Source organism: Ursus americanus, chromosome 25 (assembly GCF_024610735.1).
Source record: "Ursus americanus isolate L20-20 chromosome 25, mUrsAme1.1.p, whole genome shotgun sequence".
Classification (NCBI taxonomy): Eukaryota; Metazoa; Chordata; class Mammalia; order Carnivora; family Ursidae; genus Ursus; species Ursus americanus.
The window spans coordinates 36,482,003-36,507,352 of NC_142151.1; the positions used below are offsets into that span (position 1 = coordinate 36,482,003).

Genomic DNA, 25,350 nt, shown 5'->3' on the forward strand with positions numbered 1-25,350 from the left:
TTCTCAATGTATTCACTACCTGGCTACTTCCTTCACACTCAGCAAAATCCTCCTAAGCCCAAGACCTAAAACATGCATCCCTGTGATGGATGGAATTCTAAAAGTGCCCCCCTGTCACAGTTCCTGCCCTCTGGTTACTCAAACACTAATGGAGGTACTGCTTGAGAGAACTTTCCCCTTAAAGAACCTTAAAATAGGAAGTTGATGTTGAGTTATATGGGTGGCCCCAATATAATCACATGAATCTCTAAAAGCAACATAAAAAAGGCAGAAGAGTCATTCAGGAAGGTGTAGTTGGAGAGACGAGGCAGAAGGGGAGCTCAGAGAAATTTAAAGCTTGAGAAGGACATGACCTATCACTTGCTTGCTTTGAAGATGGAGGAAGAGGGTCAAGGAAAGGAGGTAGCCTCTAGAAGCTGAGAATAAGCCCCAGATTATGCCCTACATGGAAACAGGGACTTCAGTCCTGCAACTCCAGGGAACTGGGCTCTGTCAATGACCAGATGGAGCTTGGAAACAGATTCTTCCCTATAACCTCAAGGAGGGAATAGAGCTCTGCGGAGCAGATACCTTGCTTTTGACTTTGTGAATCCCGGAACAGAAAACCAGCAGAGCCAGACTGTGCTTCATTTTCTGATTAAACAACTGTGAGCTAGTCACTGGGTATTGTTTCAAGCCATTACATTTGTGTTAATTTTTTTATAGCAACGATAGAAAACCAATACAGTTCCAATCGTATTTAAGCATAAGTCCTATGCCAAGGACTCATACCTTTGCCTATACTCTCCTGTCTGTCCAAAATGCTCTTCTTCCCGTTCCTCTAGGTAGTCCCTACTTATCCTTCAAAATGACTGTGCCACCTCCTTCAGGATGCTTTTCTTGATTTGGTTCAGTGTGATGTACATGCTTCTTGCTCTGTGCCATAACCGTACCTCTGGCATTGGGTTCATACACTGTTCATCATTGATTTACTTGTCTGTGTTTCTCTTCAAAAGCCTTAACTAAGTCTTTTGATAAGGGTTCATATCTTGTCTGGTTTTGCATCTTCAGTGACTGTTACAGTGCCTGGCACGTATTGTCATGCAACACAGATTGCAGACACAATCATCGAAACAATGGGGGTTCTCAGGCTAAGGTCATTAGCCAGACCAAAATGTTTAATCACAGAAATTGGATAACTGTTTCCTTTTTGCCAATTTATAGAAACGGTACAGTGATTTAAAATTTCCAATTTTAAGTTGGATCCTAATGAACTATTTTTCAGGCTTTTACCACGTGCTTTTGCTTACCCCTCTGGGAAGAGCTAATTCAGAAAACCACAAGAGAAAAGTAAATTATCAACAATTCAAAAACTGAGGAAAGAAAAAGCAATCAATATTGTTTTAAAGAAAAATTTTTTTCATGAACTTATATTTATAGTTGTGAATTCATATTATATACATATAACTTAGGCTTATATTACTAGTTGGTAAAATTATTTCTACTTAACATGACACAAACATTACACTGGATTTTATTTTGAATTTCATCATGTGCTATAAGTAGCACACTGACTTCTTTGCACTCTCTTTCCTGAATCATGTGAAAGGTTAGTGTTCTATGAATTCATGAATTTGGAGTCATTTGTTTAATGGTTTGCCCACTTTTGTTTAACATGATGCACAGCAGAAAAGAATCTGGCTAATGTTTGGATAAAGAGGTTCATTAGATCTCATGTTCGTTTCCAGACCTACCTAATATATGCACATGAGCTCCTACTTTCTGACAATGTTATTATTATTGAATTTTCTCACATGCCACCTACCACTTGTTCTAAGACAAAGCAGCACTTTTAAAACAGCTCACTAGAATGTTCTGCAGTAGTTAGAGACAAGAAGTGCTACATATCCAATAGGAAATCCTAAGGGCATTTCAGCAGGCGGAATGCAGAATGATCAGCAGATGATTTGACTAGAATCTCTGCCAGAACCTCCACTTTTCTGAAAAGGGCCTTTGGGAGTCATGATAATGAGGCGTGGTTAGAATTTTGACATCTGCTTTTATAGATATCTTGGGAAGCCCTAGCCCTTCCCATACCAGTCCTGACAGACGAGTCAAGGAACCCCTGTCAACTTGCCTTCCCACTGAACCTTATGTCTTGGTGAAAATAATCAGAGCATTTTATCCTCCAGAGATGTAGGGTTGGCAAGCCAAGAAAGGTTAGTCTAGAGAAAATGGTATCCTTCACTCTTCACTCTCCAACTTGTTTGTTTAATTGATAGCCAACTTTGTGAATTCTCTCTTGAGCTGTGAGATAGATGCACGTTGAAAGACACAGAGAGGGAGGCATGCATGTGTGAATTGCTCACCGCCAAACATCCCCATATGTTGTGTCGTTTTCCTATGGAATGGGGTAGGTAAAAATGAGAATGATTTACTATCCTAATAATCTATTTTAGTAAGGAACATATGTTTAAAAAAATCCAGTAGTATTCAGAACTCTGCTCAGTTTAACATAATTTCAAGTAGCCACATTGTATGTCTAAGAAGTCTCACTTTCTAGAAGGGCTACCTTAGCATTCTTCGCTTTATAATGATTTTGTGGAAGAAAACCAAAAGGAATGAAAGTCATAAATTTGTTTAAAAGTTAGATAATAAGGGCACTAGAAAAGCAAAATTCGTTTCATCTCTAATCTCCCAAAGCACCATACTCTGTGCATATGCACTCAGTGTTTTGGAAGCACATTAAAATTTCAATTCATGAAGAGTGTAGTTGGTAGTTGTTCTCTGGTAAACTGAAGGAGTCACCCTGTTTTTAAGCATGCCTAGCTTACTCCTCAGGAGTGATTTGAACAGTGAGAGAATCTGGGAGGGCGTATAAAAAAATCTTATACTAAACCAGCAGTGATTTTATATTTAGATATCCTCATTTAATTCTCAAGGCAGTCAAATTTTCTAGTACATATTAGTTTCTTGCACAGATGGACTCTCACGAGGGAGGCTTCTTAGAACTCTTAAAGTATATGTGCTTTTTCGTTGTATCCAGACTTTCATATTTGTGTCTTTATTTCCCCTATATCAGTCTATTCCAGATGGACAGAGGTAAATAGGGAAAAACCCCAAGTCATCACGATCTTTAATATTTTCTTCTGTACCTCTGATATATGTTGGTCAAAGCAGAGTCCTTAGTTTCTTATTTTTTTTAAAGTATACTATTTTATGTTATATTCTATAAGACTAATTTTGACTGCGTAGTTTTTATATTATGACCTTTATAACAAATGCTGTTAACTTAATATTCATTTGTTCATTCAGTCATTTATAAAATATTTGAAAGTCTCTGGAGGGCAATGGCAATATATTTTTAATGCTTGGCATTTAAATGTAATGTTTTTTTGAATTAATACTATCGGCCAAAGAAAGTGTCTGGGAGGTAGAATTCAGGTTGAATACAGTGGGAGCTATAACCTGGAGGAACTCGTGGTCTAACAGGCAGAGTGGACATGTTGTATTTGTGCTGGGTCCTGAGTCGTAAATAGAACGGAATCAGGCAGAGAAGTGGCCATCTTCTCAAGCAAAGTACTGTGTACTAATATTTGAGGATCAATCATGTGCTGCCTTTAAATAACCCTATTTGACGACTGGTATTTGTTTTCTGAGATGGCTGCTTCATGTAGGGGGTATACTATACAAGTATTGAGTAGAGATACCCTCTGTAAGATCCTAACTGGCTCATATGGAGCTCTAACCAGTGATTTACTTAGCATTGATCTGTCTATCCACAAGGTCTAGGGAAGAATCAATATAGCTAACTTTCTATTTCAAGAGGCAACTGATGAAATTAAATCCTTTTTTTAGGTGGATCTGAGAATGGCTTAAGAGATGAAGTGAAAGAATCCAGCCTGGTATCTGGGGGAGAAGATGTACATAGAGTCTCCTCCAAGTCATATTCAAAAGGAAGCTACAAAATCCAGTAAAATAATTCGGGAAACTTTATGAGGAAGGAAGGCATCTAGCCAGGCTTTAAGGTTTACGTTAAATTACCTGACCAATGGGAGCTACTTACACCTCCCTGTCGGATTTTACTTAGTCCTGATGGGTTTCTCTTATAGGCCTGCAGTTCTATTTCCTCTCTCAGGGACTTTGATCATCTTCCATTTGAACATCCAGTAAATGATTTTGGCTTTGCTTTTCTGCTTACCCTTTGCTGGTAATCCCGATTCATTTTTCCTTATTGTTTTTCGTACCATTTCAGTCTTACTAGATCTTACTGCTTAACAGATTCAAAGGCCCCTTAACTCGGTAAAGAGAATCTGAGAGTATTGGCAGATGACAGTGGTTTCTAGAGCAACTCAGCTCTAACTGTGCCCTTCCTGAGCGCCAGAGGGCCCAGGAACTCCTCTTCAGGCTTGGCCAATTACTTCTTGACTCTTGTCTTCAGAGGTCAGTAAATAGAGGGGACCAGTAGACTTTAGTGACAAGCCTCCTTCCTCCTGCTATGCTCTGTTCTGTCCATAGCATCTCTCGCCTGCTGTCCATTTTGCTGAAATGTCACCTTCTCAATGAAGCCTATTGTTAGCACCCCAGGTACAACTGCAGCCATCCCTGTGTTTTGCTACTACCTCCCCCTGGCAGTCCCATCTGTCTTGCCATGCTCATTTTTCTCTTTTTTCCATGTCATTTATTATCTTATACTATGTAACTTATTTATTACTTTTACTATTTAGATTTTGCTTCTTCACTAGCATGTAGATACCATAATTTTTATTTGTTTTCATTGATGTAGCCCAAGAATCTAGACTCATGCTTTAGCATATCGGTCATTCTTAATAGACGTTTATTGACAATATGAGTGAACGACTCCCATGTCCACTTCATTGCCATAATTAGGAAAGGACTTACTTTATTCTTAGTATTTATTTCAAATATCTGTTTGCTAGGAATCTTTCTTTCAATCTAATCTTATCGCAGAAAATGGTATATCTCTGTACAGTATGAAAGGATTAGTTATCACCATGAAAAAAAAGATTTGTGAGAATGGCTTTGGTAAGCTAGAGATGCTAAGAGAATGTTATATTTGCTTCTGTATAATGTATACTCTGGGAAATAAAAGTATTTATCTCAGGATCATGTTATCATGAGCATGAATTTTATTAACCTGTTTGTAATGTGCAAAAGGATGTGATGGCCTGGGATAACTGAAAGGAAAAAAAAAAAAAAACCAAAAACCAAAAAAACATTGCCTTGCTGTTCTTCCAGACCAACAAAATTCTCAGTAAGTTGTAATGCTTAAATGTCTTTTGTGCAAAGGGAAAGGAAAAAAAAAATTCAGAAACCTTAAATAGGAAAAGAGAAGCAGTGATATACTGCTATTCTTCAACACTTAAGGAAAGAACTTAGAAGTGCTGTCAAAATTGCATCACTATAAGGGAATATGGAAGTGATTTTAGAAAAATTAGATTTATTTTATAAATAAAAAATCCAGAATTTAAATTATTCCTTCTGAATTCTTGGAAACTATGTGCTAGATGAGTTGGCTCCAAATGTGTGAAATTCTGGAGTTGCCTGTTTTTAAGAGAATAGCAACCAAGCATGATTTTTTGACAGAAGGTTCACAGGCCTATTCCAAAAGCTGATTAAATCCCTCAATTAAATGAGAGATGATAAACAGGACCAGCTGTAGACTGAGGAGTGGTCCACATCAGCTGTGCACACAGTGTAAATTGTAGAAGTGTCCATCTAGGGAAAGTAATAATAACAAAAATAGCCAACAAAATAAAAAATTTAATAAGATAGGCTCTCCACCTTTACGATGACCTAATGCACTAAGAGTGTAGCATTGAAAACTCCCAAGATTTTGGAAAAAGCAGCTTTGGATTTGGGGAGTGGTTAATTTTACATGAAATGTTCTCATTGATTTTCTTATGATATTAAGCCACATGAATATCAAGCAAAAATATTGGCTCTTCAAATCATGCTTCTCAGTGAAGGGTGTGTAGTAAATCATTTGTAGGACTTGGAGAAAATACCAAGTCGTGGGCTCTCCTTCAGACAAACGGGATCCCAGCGCCCTGTGGCGAGGCTCAGCAGCTGTGTGAGAGGAATGTTACTCGGGTGGTTCTGATGCCTGTTGCTAGCTCCTAATTACTAAAGAAAGGAATATATGGAGTAGGAAACAGATGACAAGTAATTGTTTCAATTAAACACTCCTGAGATTTGCAACTCTTTAGCTACAATTCTAAAATCTCAAAAGTTTTGAAAGACAAAAAAACAAAAACAAAAAAAAAAAAACACCAGAAGATTTTATAACCCACTTTGTGGCAAAATCTGCCCTGCTCTTATTCAGTTTTTGGCAAAGCCCTATCTGAACTGACATGAGGTTCCTTGTGCTCTTTATTTATCATGACAAGTGTGACGAGTGATGTATTTGTTACAGAAGCGTGAATATGTTTTATTATGGAGGTGTTACCTGATAAACTGTGTTTGTACTATTTTATTCCCCATCCAGAATCTGAAGAATTCTAAATCCTACATCTGGCCCCAGTCAATTTTGGATAAGAGATGGTAGACTTGTAGTAATGGTTTCAGTTGGCATTTTTGTTCTGCTCTGCATCAAATTGGTTTGCGTACATTCTACTGCCTGTTTCTATGCTCCTGGAGGGCAGGATCTTGATATGCTCATCTTATAAATTAATAGCCTTACATATTGGATCATTTAAAATAGTACCTCCCCCAGGTCTGTGTTAGGATACATCAGAGAAACAGAACCAATAGGTTGTACAGATATATATAGATAGATAAGAGATTTATTAATGGGAATTGGCTTGCACTATTATAAGAAGCTGAAAAAGCCAGAGAGCCAGGAAAGCTGGTGGTGTAATTCAGTCCATATCTGAAGGCCCAAGAACTAGAGAGGGTGTCAAGTCCAAAAGCCTGAGAATGGAGTGGGGGTGGTCAATGTCCAAATACCTGAGAACTAGAAGCATCAGTGTCCAAGGAGAAGAGATTCCATATCAAGCAAAAAAAAAAAAAAGCAAATCTGCCCTTTCTCTGCCTTTTTATTCTATTCGGGGCCTCCAACAGATTGCATGATGCCCAGCAATCCAAGGATAATTTTCTTAATTCAGTCTACCAATTCTAATGTAATCTCTTCTTTTTTTGTTGTTTTTGGGTTTTTTTTTGTTTGTTTTGTTTTTTTAATAATTTTTGTTTTGTTATATTAGTGACCATACAGTACATCCCCAGTTTTTGATGCAATGTTCCATGATTCATTATTTGTATATAACACCCAGTGCACCATGCAATATGTGCCCTCCTTAATACCCATCACTGGCCTATCCCAATCCCCCACCTCCCTCCCCTCCGAAGCCCTCAGTTTGTTTCTCAGAGTCCACAGTCTCTCATGGTTCATTCCCCCTTCTGATTACCCCCCCCTTCATTCTTCCCTTCCTTATCCTACCGCTCTTCCTATTTTCTATGTTCCATAAATGAGTGAAACCATATGATAATTGTCTTTCTCTGCTTATTTCACTTAGCAAAATTTCCTCCAGTCATGTCCATGTTGGTGCAAATGTTGTGTAATCGTTCTGATGGCTGAGTAATATTCCATTGTATATGTGAACCACATCTTCTTAATCCAGTCATCTGTTGAAGGGCATCTCGGCTCCTTCCACAATTTAGCTATTGTGGACAATGCTGCTATGAACATTGGGGTGCATATGGCCCTTCTCTTCACTACGTCTGTATCTTTGGGGTAAATACCCAGTAGTGCAATTGCTGGATCATAGGATAAACACTGTACAGACTTATACATAATACCCAGCTGTCTGGACATCCCTTAGCCCAGCGAAGTTGACACATAAAATTAACCCTCAAAAGGCCCACAACAATCTTGTGAGGAACCAGGACTTACCATCCCAAATAAAAGGTGAACAATGTGAGGCAAGTCAATGAACAGAGGCTAATGCAAGGCCACAGAGTTAGTTCTTAGTATTTAGTAAATGGAACATTGCTTTCAATTGAGCAGGCTCTCTGCTCTGTGGGGAGCCTGTTCTCCCTCTGCCTCCCTCTCTCTCTCTCTGTCTCTCATGAATAAATAAATAAAATCTTTAAAAAAATAATATTCTTTTTGCCATATAACATAATCATGGGAGTGTCGCTCATGGTAGTCACAGGTTCCACCCAGATCTAAAAGGGATACAATTACACAAGGGCAAGGACCTTTGGGGATTATTCTTTGAATTCTGCTTATCACATGCTGTTTTCAGGAGTCATGCCCAAAATATAAAGAAAGAGAAATTTTAAAAGTAAAAGAATGGGAAACATACACTAGGGAAACAGTATCCAAAACAAAATTGATCTAGTTACATTGTTGTGAAGCAAAATGGATTTGGATGGGGCGAAACATTTTTAGGATTAAAGAGAGTTAATACATTATGATGAAAAAAATCAGTTAACCAGGAAGGTGTATAACAATTTGAACTTACATGTACCCTGTAATAAACCTTCAAAATTTATAAAGGATAAATTGACAGAATTTGATATTTGATAAATCCACCACCATGGTGTTAATGTTAAAAAAGAAGAAGTACTGAAAATGAATGAGGTAAGCATTCAGCATTAAGAACTTAGGGGGAAAAAACTCCCAGGAAAATCCATCAGAGTATAGAAAGAAGAAAGTAAAGATAGCAGAAATTGCTATAGAGAGGATTAAAATATTTTAAAAATTTGGAAAGCCCAATAAAATTGACAAAACTTTATAAGATTAACCAAGATTAAAGGTGAAAGTTACAGATAAATCATAAGAAAAATGAAAAAGAAATTATCAATAGAAATGTGATGGAGATCAAAGATATGACTATATGTTTCACTCTAGGCAAAGCTCAGAAAAATAATGAGCAAAAGGCATACTGTATTATTATGTTTAACTATAAATATACTATATATATATATATATATATATATATATATAACTAATCAACATTTTATTGTACTTATGGTTACATCCAGATGTAACCAGAAAGAAAAAGAAGGGAAAGAAAAACAAGGGTATCCCTGCTGGTAGGGATAGATGGGGTAAATTGAGTGCAGACAAGTAACAGAGGGCTTGAAAGCCTTTGCTTTGTTCTACTTTTTTTCCAAGGTAGGTAGTGGGAACATGCTCTACAATTTATTTTTCTTCTTTACTCCTTACATATACATTATGTGCCCTTTGATCTATATAACATCTTAAATAATTTTAATGAATATGTAGCTACATCTGACATATTAACAAACAACAGAAAAGTTTGATTAAAATGCACTAGGTTTAATTTTAAGGCACATACATGCCCTAAAATGAATTTTACTTGTATTTGAAATGGAAATATGAAGTTTTATTTTTAGACCCTGAATGCTGGTAAGTAGGATTTCTTATTGCAAAGATACATATTCAGGTTATTGCTTTCAAATTTCTAAGCTTGTTATTATGTCATCCAAATATTCAGTGCATAACATTGTAATTGTATGTCTTCAGGCAACAGTAGAACATAGAGTAACACTCGCTTAAACTTAAAAGCCATGTTACTTGGTGGTTGCCTTACTTTATAGCTCTCAAATTCTGAAAACGGAACACAGGAGTTTATGTCAGATAGATTACTATCAGCCTTTTCTTAGACTTACTAATAGTAGGAATGGCAACCCAGTTGATCTTCTTTTCGTTCCACTGGCCTATATAGCTTTGTTTTTGTTACCTTGTAGAGTTGTCTGAAACATTTTGGGAAATGGTATTATATAAGCAGTATGGTGGGCTACATAGTGATGCTGAGTCTGGGAGACTAAGCCAACTCTATTGACTATCATTAGTAGGCATTTCATTCAGAAAACTGGAATGCTGGAATCCTTAAAATGATATTGAGTTTCCTTTTGAGGAGATGTTTGTTCTTTCTGTGTGCGAAGGGCTCTTTGGTGGATAATGGTTCTTTTAATCACATTTCTAAAAACATCCTTTATATATCTCTCTATTGGTTCTCCATTCTTATATACTGTCACAAAGCCTTCATTTTATGGTACATTTTTATAATTAATTTCTCTAGTACCAATCATTTATGTTAACAAGACAAAGAAGGTATGCATGCTGAAAACTACTCATTCTTTCAAGCCACAAGCCAAAAATAAATGCTCAGCAGTATAATACTGGGCTACTGTCATTTGGTAATTTGGCCACCCATAAAGAATAGTATGTCAGAAGGTGGTGTAAATATTTTTCTGCTGGCTTTTGCTCAGCAAAATCAGTAATCCCATTCTTTCTATTTATTCTAAATTATAATTCAATGTGGTGGAAAGCAAATTGTCCTGGGGTATGTCGTAGTTATTTTGCATTTGTTAACACACTATTTGAAGCTCTGCAGACCTTGCCTGGGAAGGTACTTTTTGATTGTGTATATTTCTGTATTCAGGTGATTCAGGTATCTTTTTCTAAATGCTTCTATATACTGAGACATGCCCAATTTCCTTACTTAATAATAAAACAGTCCATGACTCATTGTAAATCAGTAGGGATCCAGCAATAAGGTGCAATACATCACAAAGGCAGTGCAGGCTATCATTGGAGATAATAAGCAGGTGCATTAATATTCATGCTTTATGAAACCCTGGTTGTGCTTCTAAAAAGCTGTAGAATACATTCCAGGTTTAATGTTCACCAGTAGATATTTGCCAGTGATTTTCAGATACTTCTTGTAGCAATTCATTCAAGGCATATCTAGGTAATTTAGAAAACGTTCCTCCATGGTTTCCATGTACTTAATTGTATACTCAGCTAATGTTCCTCACTGAGTATGCATAATCCTTTCTGGTTGGACCTTGGGTCTCTCTTTGTCTCAGCGGAAAGTGCTGTTGTGTAAGACTGATTGTATATGCATGCCTGTGTATGTGGTATAGTGTGTGTGTTGGGGGTTGGGGGTCAGCAAAAGGGAACAAACTACATGCATTGTCCTCTGCAGTATAGTATCTCCCTAGTGTGAAAGGAATGCAATTTAGATTTGTTTTTACATTGACTGACCTAAGACGGAGGATAAGAAAATAATGCTATGCTCCAGCGGATGCGAAGGTACCGACACATAAGGGTTCACAGGCTGGGCACTGTCCAACTCCTGAGGCTGCCATACACCATCCTCCTCCAGAGTTGTTCAACACCAAAAATAAGGCATATGGAAGTGTACTACTTTCCAGTCTTTAAAATATGTGATTCATATGTGTCCTTATTTGGTTCATCTTTAAATACATTTGCAATAGAGCAAATATATTGTACACATAGATAATGTGAGTAAGTGTGCATCTTAGGCTTAATAGCCCTCTTGTGTGAAATCATATTTGACTTCTTTATTCATCCAGGAGTTGGCAAAGACCTTCTCTGCCTCATTTTAGAATCTTAACTACACAAGTCCTGTGTCTTGCTACCTTTCCAGACAATGAAAGGGATGGGGTTGGGAGGAACAGAAATACTCTACCATTCATGTACTCCTCCCCCACCTCCTCCTCATCCTGTCACCACCACCCACCACCGTATCTGTTAGCATCATCATCACCACTAATTGCTAGAGAGGCTTTCAGTGCAGAATGAGGAAAGAGCTCCTTGGGGTGTGCTATTTATCCTAGCCTTCCCCACTGGTCTGTTCTGTATGCTCCTCTTAATTCCCTTTTGTTCATTCATTCATCCATTTACTCTTTTATTCATCCACCCATTCAGTAAATGTTTACCGAGAGCTTGCAGTACATTAGACATAACGCTAAATGATTGAACAAGATGGACAAGATGCCTGCCATCATGCAGCTTATATTCTGGGAGTGAGTGAATTAGCAGGGCTAATTCAGCGAGATCTTGCATTTTATAGGATCTCACTTTATGTCCAGGGTATAGTTTGCTAAAATTGGGATCTTTTACTTTCTCCCTGTTCTATATGTAGAATTTATACAATATCAGCCTTTTTTCATAGCATGGAGCTAGAATTTCAGGAATACAGTGAAGTTTCCTTGAGAATCTCTCAATTCCTCAATTCCAGCAGGCCTTTTCCCCTGCTGTTTGGCAATAGAACATATTTGCATTAGAAGATGCCAAGATTCCATAAGAAAAAGGTAAGATCCCAAAAAAGATATGCGTAAAAAAATCACAAGAAGCTTCGCTTATGACCATATGTTGGGTTTGTTACGGTGTGTGAATATTCCTAAAAAGTAGGATGGATCTTCCATCCCAAATTTGTTTAGATATTGAGAATGAACATGTCCCATTTGCACCAAGAAGGTATGAAAAGGTTTATTCCTCACATAGGGAAGGTTCTAGGAAGAGCATGGTGGCTCTCAAAGAGATCCAGAAATGCTTGAAAGAGGCAGGTAAAGAGACTGTCTTGGGGTTTTTATGGTGGATATGGGGTGGGGCCAGGGTGAGGGTTCCTGCACAGGGTTTGAACTTCCCGCTTGGTGCAAAGGAAGGAGCACCAGGATTTTCTTACCGGCTTTCTCAGGTGTGGGGCAGAAGGGGGAGAGGGGGCAGTGAGGCTTAAAAGTTGTCAGCAGTTAAAAATTAAAAAAAAAAAAAAAAGGAACCTCATAAATAGAGAACAAACTAGCGGTTGCCCGAGGGGAGAGAGGTGGGTGATAGGCAAAATAAGTAAAGATATTAATAAGTACAAACTTCTAGTTATAAAAAGGTTATGGGAATGAAAAGTGCAGCCTAGGGAATGTAGTCAATATTGTAATAACCTTGTGTGGACACATGGTAACTACACTTTTTGTTGAGAGCATTTTGTAATGATATGCTTGTCAAATCACTATGTTGTACACCTGGAACTAATATAATATTATATTATTATGTCAACTATACTTCATTTAAGAAGAAAAAAATTTAAAAAGGAAAAAAAATTAAAACATCCTAAAAGCAAAAAAGAATGAAGGCAGATTTACTACAGTTATGATAATGTTGGGAGGAATTTGGGATATAGAGCTGCAGCGTGGACAAGAACTTTTTATTAATCTGCTTAGAAGAGAGAGGTAAAATGAATAATTGAAAGAAACACTGGAGCCCTGCTCACCATCCTCTCCTCCTCCCCAGTTTAAGTGCTGACATTTTCTTGTGTCAGCGGTGTGACCCGTGGCTCATAGCTCTCTGCCAGAGCTCATGTTCTTCATAATGATAAGCAGTCTCTCCTCTTGGGCTAAGTATGTAACGGTGCACTCATTTTGATGTTGGCTTTGGCTATTGGTAAATGAAGATATTCTGAACCATAATTTTGGGGAAAAGCAAAAGTCTTCAAACATAAAGTCTGCTTTTACAAATTAAAAGAACTTTGTAATTTTCTACCTTGTCCCCGAATGAACCCCGCTTGGGAATTTCAAAGCACTTGCCATAATATGGGTTTGCTTGGTATTGAAAACTTGGTGTTAATTGCCTATTCATACTTAGTAAGTGCCAAGTCCTGGCTAATAATTCTATCTAAATAATTTTTCTGGCATGTACCTATATATGTCTCAATGAAATTCAACTAAAAGTGGCATCAACAAAGTCAGTGAAAGAATACTTCAACGAGGGGCAATGTGTCACTAATAGTCTTAAGAGAGCAAGAGAGAGAGGGCACAAGCGGGGGGAACAGCAGAGGGAGAAGCAGTCTCCCCAGTGAGCAGGGAGCCTGACATGGGGCTGGATGAGCCCAAGGCAGGTGCTTAACCAACTGAGCCACCCAGGTGCCCCTCAGTTAACTTTCTTAAGTGGACAAGGAACTAAAAAACAAGCAAAAATATCTTGGTCATGATAACAAATTATACAAGGACCTTTATCCAAGTGTTTAAAAAGTAGTTATAGAAATGTATGAAAATCTTCTGTTGCTGATGGCATATTTTGCTGTGATTTTCATGAGACAGGAGACATCATCAAAATGGAAAATGCATATTATCTTTAAGAGATGAAAATTCTACCTACCAAATACCGTTATAGAATACTTAGCATTCCATTGGCTAAATACCTTTCACATCTCACTTATATAATATATATGGGTTGGGTAGCCAGATAACCTAATTAAAATTTATATTATGACATATGCTAAATATAAAGCAAAGCTTTTCTTCAAATCCTTTCTCAGAAAATTTGAAACTGCCTTATGTTCAAATTCCTGCAAATTTCATATTATATTTAATGATTTTATTTTTGACAAAGTTGTATTTAGGAAAGACAATCTAAAACAAGGTTAATTACAAACTGATTTTGAATGTGATTTAGGTCATCTGATAGGTACTATTTTTAAAAAAGAGACAATATCACAGATGTAGTAATTATTTTTGATGATATGGCCTCAAAATTGCCAAAAATGTGTGCCACATAAATAAGCCACTTAATAACCACTTCAGATAGCAATATAGAATTTTCATTTTAAAGTAGGAAGATTTTGGCAACCAACCAAAAGAACATGGAGTACAAGAATCAGAGATACTAACTTTATCTTAAATAAGAGTAAATCATATTTTTAACTCTGAAGCACAATCTGTGATTAAGGATTGCCAAATGTAGTGACTGTCAACTAATTTTCAAGACAATGCTCAGAGGAGATACGGTGACTACTGATCTCAGGCGAAGTTGGCAAAGGACAGTTCTCCAAGGCAAGTGGCACACTCCAGAGGCCTGGAGCAGTAGGGATGAGGAGTGATGATTGAGAATGGGCCCTGCCCCTGTCTGCAACATGAACCTCTAGCAGAGCGCTAGTCCAGAAAAAACTCACATCATTCACACGGCAATCAATTCCAAAGGAAACAGCGTGAGAATTTTGTACCTAAGAATAATAGAGAAAGAAAATAACAAGTCCAGTAGCAGGTGAAGAACCTCTGACCAGAAAAATGATACTATGAACCAGAGAAAAATTATGATTTAAAAAACCCCAATGAATTAAAAAAAGTAATGAAGTCATTGTCTTTATAAGTTTTCAAAGCAATGAGACAAAAATTCAGAAAAGATGCTGTGAGACAACAGAATATGAAATGAGATGGTAGGCTCAGGAAAGAAATGCAGAAGAAAGAAAATTAGAGAAATAAAGGTCAAATTGGACTTTCCCCAAACATTAATCGACGTACCCAAAATCATAGTAGGGGACATGACTGAGTGAGTGAAATTAAAAATTAGAAAGGGAAGACAGAGAAAACCAGTATCTGCAGATTTGTTTCTCTAAAGAATAGAACTAACATAATGGAAAAGAAAAATAATAGTTAAGGATTCTTAAAAGACTTAACAGAGTAAAGAAAGACTTGAATCTTTAGACTGAAAGGGCCAATTGTGCCTGGAAAAGTGACAGACAACAATCAATAAACAACAAAATTATTTTACTCAAGATAGAAAAGGGAAAACTGGGCATCTAAGCAGTGAAAACCAATTCATCTGTGAAGATGGAAAAAAAAAATCCCGTTTTCAGTTTTTTTCAGATTTCTCCATGGCATCACTCAAAAGTATTAAGAAAGGGAAGCCATGCCTTGAATTCTAAGGTTAAAAAAATAGTGATTCAGTAATTTTACACTCAGCCTAATTATTAGTCAAATGTAAGAAATTAAACAATTGGTTGGAACCTACATTGTTCTCATGACCCTTCCCAAAGAATATGTTGTAGCACAAAGTGCAAGCATTGGAAGTAGTGGGAAAACTCCAGCAGTACTGGAAAAGAGTTTGATTGTAGGACCAGGGTTAAAAGAAATGTCTAGTGTCTGATTATAAACCAGAATAGAGGAGCATTCCCAGACCCTAACAATGCAGAAATGATGTATAGTGTTAGAAAGTATAGTATTCTGGGGTGCCTGGGTGGCACAGCGGTTAAGCGTCTGCCTGCTGCTCAGGGCGTGATCCCAGCGTTATGGGATCGAGCCCCACATCAGGCTCTTCCGCTATGAGCCTGCTTCTTCCTCTCCCACTCCCCCTGCTTGTGTTCCCTCTCTCGCTGGCTATCTCTGTCGAATAAATAAATAAAATCTTTAAAAAAAAAAAGATAGTATTCTGATTTTCTCATCTTTTATAGATGAGGGAAGACGATACCATTTAAAGATGATGAATAAAATAGGGATATGTTATATTCAAAGAGTCAAAAAATTAATGGGCAAAATGAGTATAATAAGGTGATGGAGGGTAAGAAGGCAAAGGGAGAAGTAGATATTAAATAATTTGGTCAATGCTCATTTGTAAATAAAAATCTAAATAATACATACGTTAAATGAAGTTTAATTATAAAGATAATTAGAACAATATAGAAACATTTTATATTTCAGTGGGATGCACATAGTAAATGTATGGTGAGAGAAGGAAAAAAAGAAAGATTTATTTATTTTAAATTACAATTTATTTTTTTATTAATGATGGTCCAGAAAGGTTTCTTTCATCTTTAATACTTATTTGCAATTTTATGAAAAATTTCAGGGTCGTCTTAAAATTTAAGAAAACTTCTGTCAAGCTTCTTGAATATGTGGCCTGAAGGATTTAGAAGAATTTTCCAGAGACTAACTCTGGCTCTGTACACTTGAAACCTTGCTTAAGAGGAAATTATTTAAATAGCAATGTCTGTACTGATATATGATGATGTTCAAGATATGTTGTGAAATAGAAAGAAGTTGCAAAATAACATGCAAAATTATATGTATGAGTTTGCTCATCAATATCCTTAATGTGTCTGCTTGTGTATTAACAGAATAGCGTTTATTTCTCTAAAATGATGCTCTGCTACGGAACAGCAATCTCAAGAGTGGCACCATGTAGACATAGTCATTGTTACTATATTGTGACCTTTTCTCTCTATTCAGTCAATATTTTTCGTTAACATCACATGCTTAACATAAAACTATATCAAATAAGACCATAGATATATTATGTAGTACCTGTATGTGAGTACTTTATAATCAGGCTACGAATATAAAACCGGCAAAGCTGGAGAATGATACAGGATGCAAATCAGTGCTCAGTTATGTTACGCGCATCCTCTGTGAAACCTCAGATTATTGCAACCTTTGGTAATAGGTTTGATTTTTCACAGCAATTTTAGGCTGTAACATATTTTAACATTATGATTATATATATAAATCTTTATCATTTTCCAATAGTTCCATATATGATAGTCTTGTCTATACGGAAGAGATGAGACTGATTGTCAAGCCCTTTGACTCTAAATCCAATGATTTAACACAGTCAGATGAAGCAGAATGATTAAGTAGAAGTTCTAGATGACAACAAAACACCAATAATTCTTAGAACACCTGTTCATATCTATTTTGCGTGCATACATGATGAATAAGAAACTGAGGTACAGAGAGGTTAATTATTTTGTCCCAAATTGAAAACTAGTAAGAGACAAAACTCGGAAGTCGTCCAGGCAGGCTGGCTGGCTGCAGAGCTGGTGCACAGAACAGTCTGTTAGGTGTGTGACCTTGATGTGTTGTTTCACCTCACTGATTTCTCTTTCTCCGTTGGTGGAAAATAATGACTAACTTTATATAGTTGCTTTGACAACTGTTAAGAAAAGTACCTCTGGGAGCTTTGTAATCCATGAAGTTTTCTAGCGCATGTAAGATATTGCTGTGGTCACTGCTGTCTCTGTGCTGCCATTTTTACCCCCACGTCCCATTGGCGCAGCTTATGGGGGAGCAAAGTTTCCACTTAGATTCTTGTAGAGGTAAACTGCTTTTGCAATCACTTATTGACTTTTAAATCTCAATGCACAATTGATTGTACAATACCCATGCCCTAGAATAGCTTATATTTTACTGAGAAAGACTACCCGACAAGGCATAATGTGGTAAGGCTGTAATGAAGTTCTGAGTTTTGTGCAAAGACCTAGGGAGGAAAGGAAAAGGCAAGGACTGTGACACTCAAAGAGTTAAACAAATTTCTCCTAGCTTAGAAAGAAAGACCTGTGATTTTGAATTCTAATAATCTTCCTGTGGGAGAAGCATCAACAAATTTTGTATTGTATTTATGCTACACAGCAACCTTTGTGCATGGTCTTTAGTCCTGCCTTTCCTGCATCTTTTCCCACAAAGACTGTCCTTGACCAGCACCAGAAATGAATTTGATTTCTCTAATGCAGAAGGTAATTGGATTTTTCTTTATTGAATGCATCCCTTTAATGACTGTCTCTGCTCCTGCCAATTTAACTGCAAGTGACCTGACATCGATCTGATGATATGACTTAAAGAGTTGGAGCGGGGGGTGAAAAAGACCAGCTGCTGGGCATCAGGAAAAAAGAAAAAAAGTGCATTTTTTTTGCCTCATCTTGCCATTTTCCTGAGAAAATCCTTTATCCTTGAATGTCATTTTCACAAAATATGCTGCTGTAATAATTGGTCATACAGCAGCAGATTGCCTTCTTCTAGAAAATATAATAAGTATTTCCCAGAAAGTGCCCTGGAGAAAACATTGAAAATTGAATAAAATCCACCCAGTAATCATTTTGTTCCTTGGAAATATTTATTACCATGTAGACTCTTTCTGGAACAGGGTAAATATTGCTGAACAGAATTAATTAAATCTTTTAGGAACCTGGTAAAACATGAAATATTTATTTAAGTATTTATTTACTTAACCTTGAGGTTTTGTAAAAATAAAATTTGACAAAAGAGTTGCTATTCAAGAAAGTTACAGAGGAGTAGTGAATGAAATTGTTGTTTGGAAGAATAACAATTCCTTCCTCAAGGGAAGGTATGATATAAAACTCTTTTTATGCCCAAGAATATATGGAATTTAAATTTTTCTACTTTTGCCTTTATTCACTTTTTAGTAACAGTGTAACTCACTTGATTCATCCTTAAATTTTATTTTATCCTCTTCCTTTTGTTCATTCTGACAAATCTCATGAATTTTCTTTGATCAAAGCTACAACGCATGGGCATTAGAGAAAATAAACACTTGTAATTTTAGATTGTGAAGAAGAAAATAGATGAGAAAATCATAAGTAAATTTCTTTCTAAAAATCAGTGAAATCAGTGTTTTCCCCTTTTGAATTTTTAATGTTAGTTGCACTCAATTATCAATGTAATTAACAGTTTCAAGAAATTAACAGAGGCTGTATTAAAACCATTGATGGCATTTGTTGAATTTGAAGATTCAGTGCCACATCACACAAAATTATTGTAAGCCCTGTCTTAGAGCTAGTATAAATCTGCAGTGTTACTCGTCGAAGAGCAATGAACTTCCTTTGGTTCTCATCCACCAAGAGAAACTTGGGAGTTCTAGTCTAAGATATTATGTTGAGAAAGTATATAAAGAAGAATTAAGAGTGAGTATTTCCGGGAGACTGGGCTCCTTAACCTCTGCCCAGATTGCATTTTAAATGAGCATGTGAAGCCCTGGCATGTTTCCAGAGACCGTTTCTGGGCTGCTGTGTAACACAACAAGATGGACTTGCTTGAGAATTGATGTGCCTTCCACAGAAAGTCCAGTACGATTGAAGGGGTCATTGATCCAGAAAGACTCCCCACTGAATAAAAATCTTTCATCATAAATGATTAAATCTCACCCATTCCAAGTCAGGCCATTGTTGGAAGTTATACATAAGTGCAATATTAACACCTTAAGAGCAAGAGAGAAGTATATTTTCATGGATGATGAAAATTCTTCCTTACTCAATTCAGTATATCTCATTATGTATAAATTTTCTTAATTTTGAATTGGCCTTTTTTGTTTGAATTTGAACATTATTAAATTCAAATCCAATTAATGAAACAATGTTTTCTTCTCTTGAAGAGAAGGTCGATTTTCTGGAAAAAGGAAAAAGCGTATGTGTGAGTGTGTGTACACGTATGCAAATATGTTTTCCTTTATTAGAAGAAAGAAGGAAATTCATTCCCCATCCCACCAGACTTTTAAAAATGCTTTTGTAATAGGTTACCTATTTATGATACTTTGGACATTTTCTGAAACCATTAATATGAGATGGGGTCAATAAGCAATTTATTTTGTTTATGCATTTTTAAAAACAAGCATTTATATAAAATCATTCTGTCATTTCTTCTTTAAGCAAATATTTTGAAGTTTTTTTTTATGTAAAAGAACCTTAGACATTGAAAGGGATATAGGGGCCAATCTTCACCTTCAAGGATTTTTAAAGCCTAAGGGAGAGAGAACAAATATACATAGTAAGTAAAATAGAAAGTGGAAAGCAGTGAGCCACATAAGAAGGCTGGATCCGGAGCTACATTTGGAGGGGACAGAAAAGACATCACAATGTGTGATGGTGATGTGACTTTGCCTGGACCTTAGAAGTTGGGCAGTGTCTGGCATGTGAGAAAGAGAGGTAGAATATTTTTGGAAGAAGACGTAGAACTGCAAATGGTGTGGAGGTGGGGGAAGGCTACGCTATTAAAATAAATATTCCACAACACTGGGTCAAGTCCCATATCTCACACAGCATTGGAAGAAAAAACAGAGAGAAGGGGAGGTAATATTTTGACTAGTGATATAGGTAAAAATCTAGACACAGAAATATTTGGGTTTTGGAGTTTCTGATTTTGACAAGCAATAACTGGTATTTAATTTATTATATATGTTTTGTTTCTATGAAGAGGTTAATAGTATCTTAAAGAGGCCTCTTAGCTAAGGTAATCTTGATTGATGTTGTTTAAAAAAAACTCAGTCGTTCACATGTTGAACCACCTTAAATGTGCTCATTCGTTATGTGAAGTCAAATGAACTGCTGAAATTTTTAATTGAAAGAAGTATATTCTTCTTAATTTTATCTCTGCATATATTCTGGCGTTAAAATATGTACATATTTTATTCTCAATAACGTGCAAATTATATAAATATCTAAACCTAAAATGTAAGATTTCTGAAAGTGCTAAATAAGTTCCTTTTGTTGCTTCAGGTCACTGATATGATGCTTCAGGACAAACCCTATCCTGATTGGGGGAAATCCGCAAGAGCTTTCTGGAAGAAAGGAAATGTTAGGATCATTTTATTCTGGTAAGAAATTGTTTCATTTATTGATTTTTGCCTTGCATCATTCACAAAGGACTTGAGTTGAATGTAGTTTTTTTAAGATACATAGAATTCTATGTAGAGAGGCATTTCCAGTAGATACTGTGTTCCATTAAGATGATTAAAACCATTATCCTAATTATTTTATGAATTACTTTCTGCTTACACATTGTTGCATATACACATTTACAAGAGATACATTTGCTAATATAGTAATACATATTTTACCAGAGGTAAGTAGATTTTTGATTCAGCAAAAACAAGCTATAATTTTCATCAATGAAATCTGCTATAAAAATGTCTCCAGTAAATTCTAAATTTCCAGTATATTTGACAGGATATAATTTTGCTTCGAAGAAGTTATACAGAGAGGAAACCTCTTTGCAAATCACATCTGGCTCATTGGCATTTCTTTTTTATGTAATTTCCTTTAGCTCTCCAGCCCAATCATTGCAATTAAAAAATAATCCATGTCTTATAGAACTTTGTTTTTCATCAAGTCACCACTATTTTTGTGTATTTGAACAAATTTAGACAGAAAAGGTAGGAATAAAGAGCCAGCAAGAAGGGCACTTTTGCCTGGCTCTGTGCCACTGCCCAACTACAGAGTCAACCAGATGTGTGAAAAGGTGTGTGCACTAAGCACACCGAGAGGTGCTGGCGTTGATGATAACTTGAGTTGGGTAAATTCCATCCTGCTCCCCTGCCTTTTGAATTGATAGGAAAAAAGTGTTGTTTGTTCTTGGATTTAATTCTGGGGTTTGATTTCTTTTTTCCTGTACATGCTACAAAAATCAGGGGGCAAAATATGCACTCCAAGCTATCTTTGTGCTTTAACACTGTAATTAAATGTTGATAGAGATAATATGGCATTTTGAACTCAATTCTTAGAAGGTAAACAAAAGCAGATTTCAAATAGTGTTGTAAAAATGAATATGATTTCGTGGATGTTTACTTATACCTTGTCTCTATGAGTCAAGTGTGGCCTATTTTTATGGTGCATTTAACCTTCATTTTTTTTTTTCCTGCATGTCAGCTCCCCATGTAGCTTGTCTGAATAATAAACAATATAATAATTATAGAAAATATTTATTGAGGATATGTTTTGCTTCAGGCACTATGCTAGGTATTTAACATTCTATTTATTTACCCATTTAATCCTGACAACCCTATAAGGTAGGCACTATTATTGTGAGCATAGGTCTCTGACTCCAGAGACCCAGCGTTGAATCATTACACTAGACTACCTCTAGGAGAACAAAGAATACATCAGTGTGCAAATTTCCAAATGAATATCTTTAATCCCTTTTTAGGTAATGGTGCTATATTAAGAATACAAGATTCTGGGCAATCATTCCACCCTATAGAATTCTCTACAGAGGTTTTAGGAATCATAATTTAGAAAAAGGTAGATGCTAATATTGAAAGCATTTATGGACTATTTTAAAACAATTTTAATTTACTATGATTACATGAATTTTATATTATTTAATGCATCTTCAAAGGCAGCCTACTGATTATTGTTCAATGTGGCCAGTTACTCAGGTCACATGTATACTGTTTGTGAAATGAGCCATGCATATAGTAATCTGAAGGCACCTCTGATTTTTGTCATTAGCTACTCTTAATTGCAAATGCTATTTCAGAGGAGAGGAATTGTTACTGGGCTTTCCTTAAGCATCTTAGTATGTTTTCCTTGAGCATTTTCTCAGGTCTATATGTTACCATATAAAAGATACAAATGGGTTTATTTTTGACCTATGTGATAACAGAGCTCTAATCAATAACCTAAAGCATATTTTAAATATTATAAAATATTATAAAATTATATTATATTATAATTATATTATAAAAATAATTTAGTCACTGGCAAATAGATAATACTCTTTAATGTAGAACAATTTAATTCAATTCAGTAAATTCACACTTACTCTTGCAGTCATTGTTTTTTAAAATTATCAATTATTAATAATATATTTGGGAGATGGTTTTTCATTGTTATATTTCAAAAAGTAGTATTTCAAATCATGGCAAACATAAAATAACTGGAGGAAAATGTAAATGCTACTCTAAAAATATTTTTCCTATTTTATCCATTTCTATGCAGTTAGATTATCTTGTCAACAGTTTTCATGGTTTTAAAAAAGGAAAAGCCAATGCAAAAAGTTGAATATGGAAATTTTGTGGGAAGCAACACAGTCTTCCGTTTTGTTCATGCTTTTTGGATAAAAGAGATTTAGCACGTATAAAGCGCATTTGTTTTCTTAGCTCTAGGAGATAACACGGAAATCACTGGCAAGGTTTCAAATGAACAAAAGATAGTATTTACACACTCTGTGTTACCCACTCAAAAAAGAGCTATTTTCCTTTGGTTTTGCCCCAGTTAAGGGAAGAGAGATTAGTGTGAAAAACCTATGCTGGAGATGAAATTTTGCAAAGGAAATCTTTCTTAAGTTGCAGTGTGATTATGTGCAGCAGTTTCAACAGTACAACATGCAATTTTGTTCTAGTAAACTTACCTTTTACCTACATGCAGCTGCTTTAACTCACAAATGTCTGTCAGAAACTATTTCCTTTGCAGCTGTGTGGCTGAGTTCTTCCTTGATTCCTAGTGATAGATGTCTCTACATTGAACAAATGTTTCCTATTTCTGTAGTTGCGTGAAGATGAAGCTGCTATAGCACCTGGGCTTTTTATGTGGGGGCTGAGACTAAAGGTCGTTGTGTATGAAAATACTAAATGGGGGCGCCTGGGTGGCTCAGTCAGTTAAGCGGCTGCGTTTGGCTCAGGTCATGATCCCAGGGTCCTAGGGTCGGGCTCCCTGCTCAGGGGAGAGCCTGCTTCTCCTCCTCCTCTCTGCTCCTGCTCTCTCTCACTATCTCTGTCGCTATCTCTCCTTCTCTCAAATAAATAAATAAAATCTTTAAAAAAAACTGGAAATACTAAATGGGAGAGGGAAGAATATTTATAGAACTTCCCTTCCAAAATCACTTTCCCAGCCCTTTTGATAATTAAAAAGAACAAAGTTCTAAGACTTTAAATCCTAGGTTAATTTCATATACTGTTTCTATTTTCCAGAGGGGCTATGAAAAACATTTCCACTCACTTGTGTCTGAAGCAAATATATACATAAACAAAGACATAAAAAAAAAAACGAGTAATATGTACCTGAAACTAACGTAACATTGTGTATGAAATACACTCAATAAAAAAATTAAAAAATATTAAAATCAAGTAATATGATGTTTATATTAGCTTCTATTTCCCGTTTTATTTATTCTCTAGTGACACAATTTATATGCTTTTGATGAGAAGCATCTTGGGATAATATATCCCAAAGCTTAGCTTTAAAAAAAAAAAATAAGGGAGACACTCTTCTGTGATTAGTAGAGGAATTGTTGGAGGGAGGGATTGGGAAATCTGGTGTTCATTAGGGCTTCACAAATACTCCAGTTCTTTGCCTTCCAGACACAGGAGAGGATTTCATTTTTCTGCCCCCTCTGACCACATGACTTGCATCGACCAATTAAAATGTGAGTGAAAGTAGTATATGTCACATCTAGATAGAAGCTTTCTTCCTCCTCCTCCTCCTCTTCTTCCTTCTTCTTCTTCTTCTTCTTCTTCTTTTCTTTTTCTTCTTCTTCTTTCATTTAAATAGGCTCTATGCTTAACATGGAGCCCGATGCAGGGCTTGAACCCATTATGCTGAGATCAAGAGTCAGATGCTTAACTGACTGAGCCACCCAGGCACACTTAGGTAGCATTTAACTGCCAAAGAGAAGCACTAAAGCTCTTTTCTCAGTAGCAACTGTGGAAGTTTACATCTAGCTGGAGCCCTCGTCATTTAGGGAACCAATCATAAACCAAGCATTCTTAACAATGCCATGGTCATATAGTATGAGTGAGAAATAATCCTTTGCAAATGTTAAGCCACTGAGATGTGGGGATTGTTTGAAACTGCATCCTGCTGTATATGGAAATTGATCCTAGGAGCAAAGTGTTGCTGTAACAGAAGGCTGGAATTTTTATCTTAAGGGCTGGACAGCAAATGGCAAAAAACAAACTGTTGATAGGAGCTGGAAAAATGGTAATACAGGTGTTATAGTGGCAAAACATTTGGTCAACATTGTGGTCTGTGATTACTCAGATGTTCTAGGAGAACTCCAAAAATGGAATGTTAGTAAGGTGTTGCTGGGTGCTTTGGTGTGCAACTGTCCACTTCTATTCCATTCTGATGCCTAGAGAAGATTATCTTTTATTTTTTATTTTTTGGGTAATTAGTATCTTTATATTTTAAAATCTACTTTATCTAGTGCTATAATGGTTTTGGTGGACATCTCTTCATCATGATTATCTTAATCCTTAACTGGGAAACAAATGTAGCTGCTGCGATTTCCTTTTTTTGA

The 25,350-nt window shown here is 36.2% G+C and overlaps 1 protein-coding gene across 9 annotated transcripts in view; it reads left to right on the forward strand.

Annotated features, from left to right (window-relative positions):
* Nucleotides 1-25,350, forward strand: part of TMEM117 (transmembrane protein 117) — a 488,268-nt gene that overhangs the window by 302,895 nt on the left and 160,023 nt on the right. For all 9 annotated transcript variants that reach the window (XM_087855786.1, XM_087855785.1, XM_087855787.1 and 6 more), the window contains one exon: nt 20,832-20,929. In XM_087855786.1, coding sequence (XP_087711912.1) covers nt 20,832-20,929 — 98 coding nt within the window. The remainder of the gene's footprint in view (nt 1-20,831; nt 20,930-25,350) is intronic.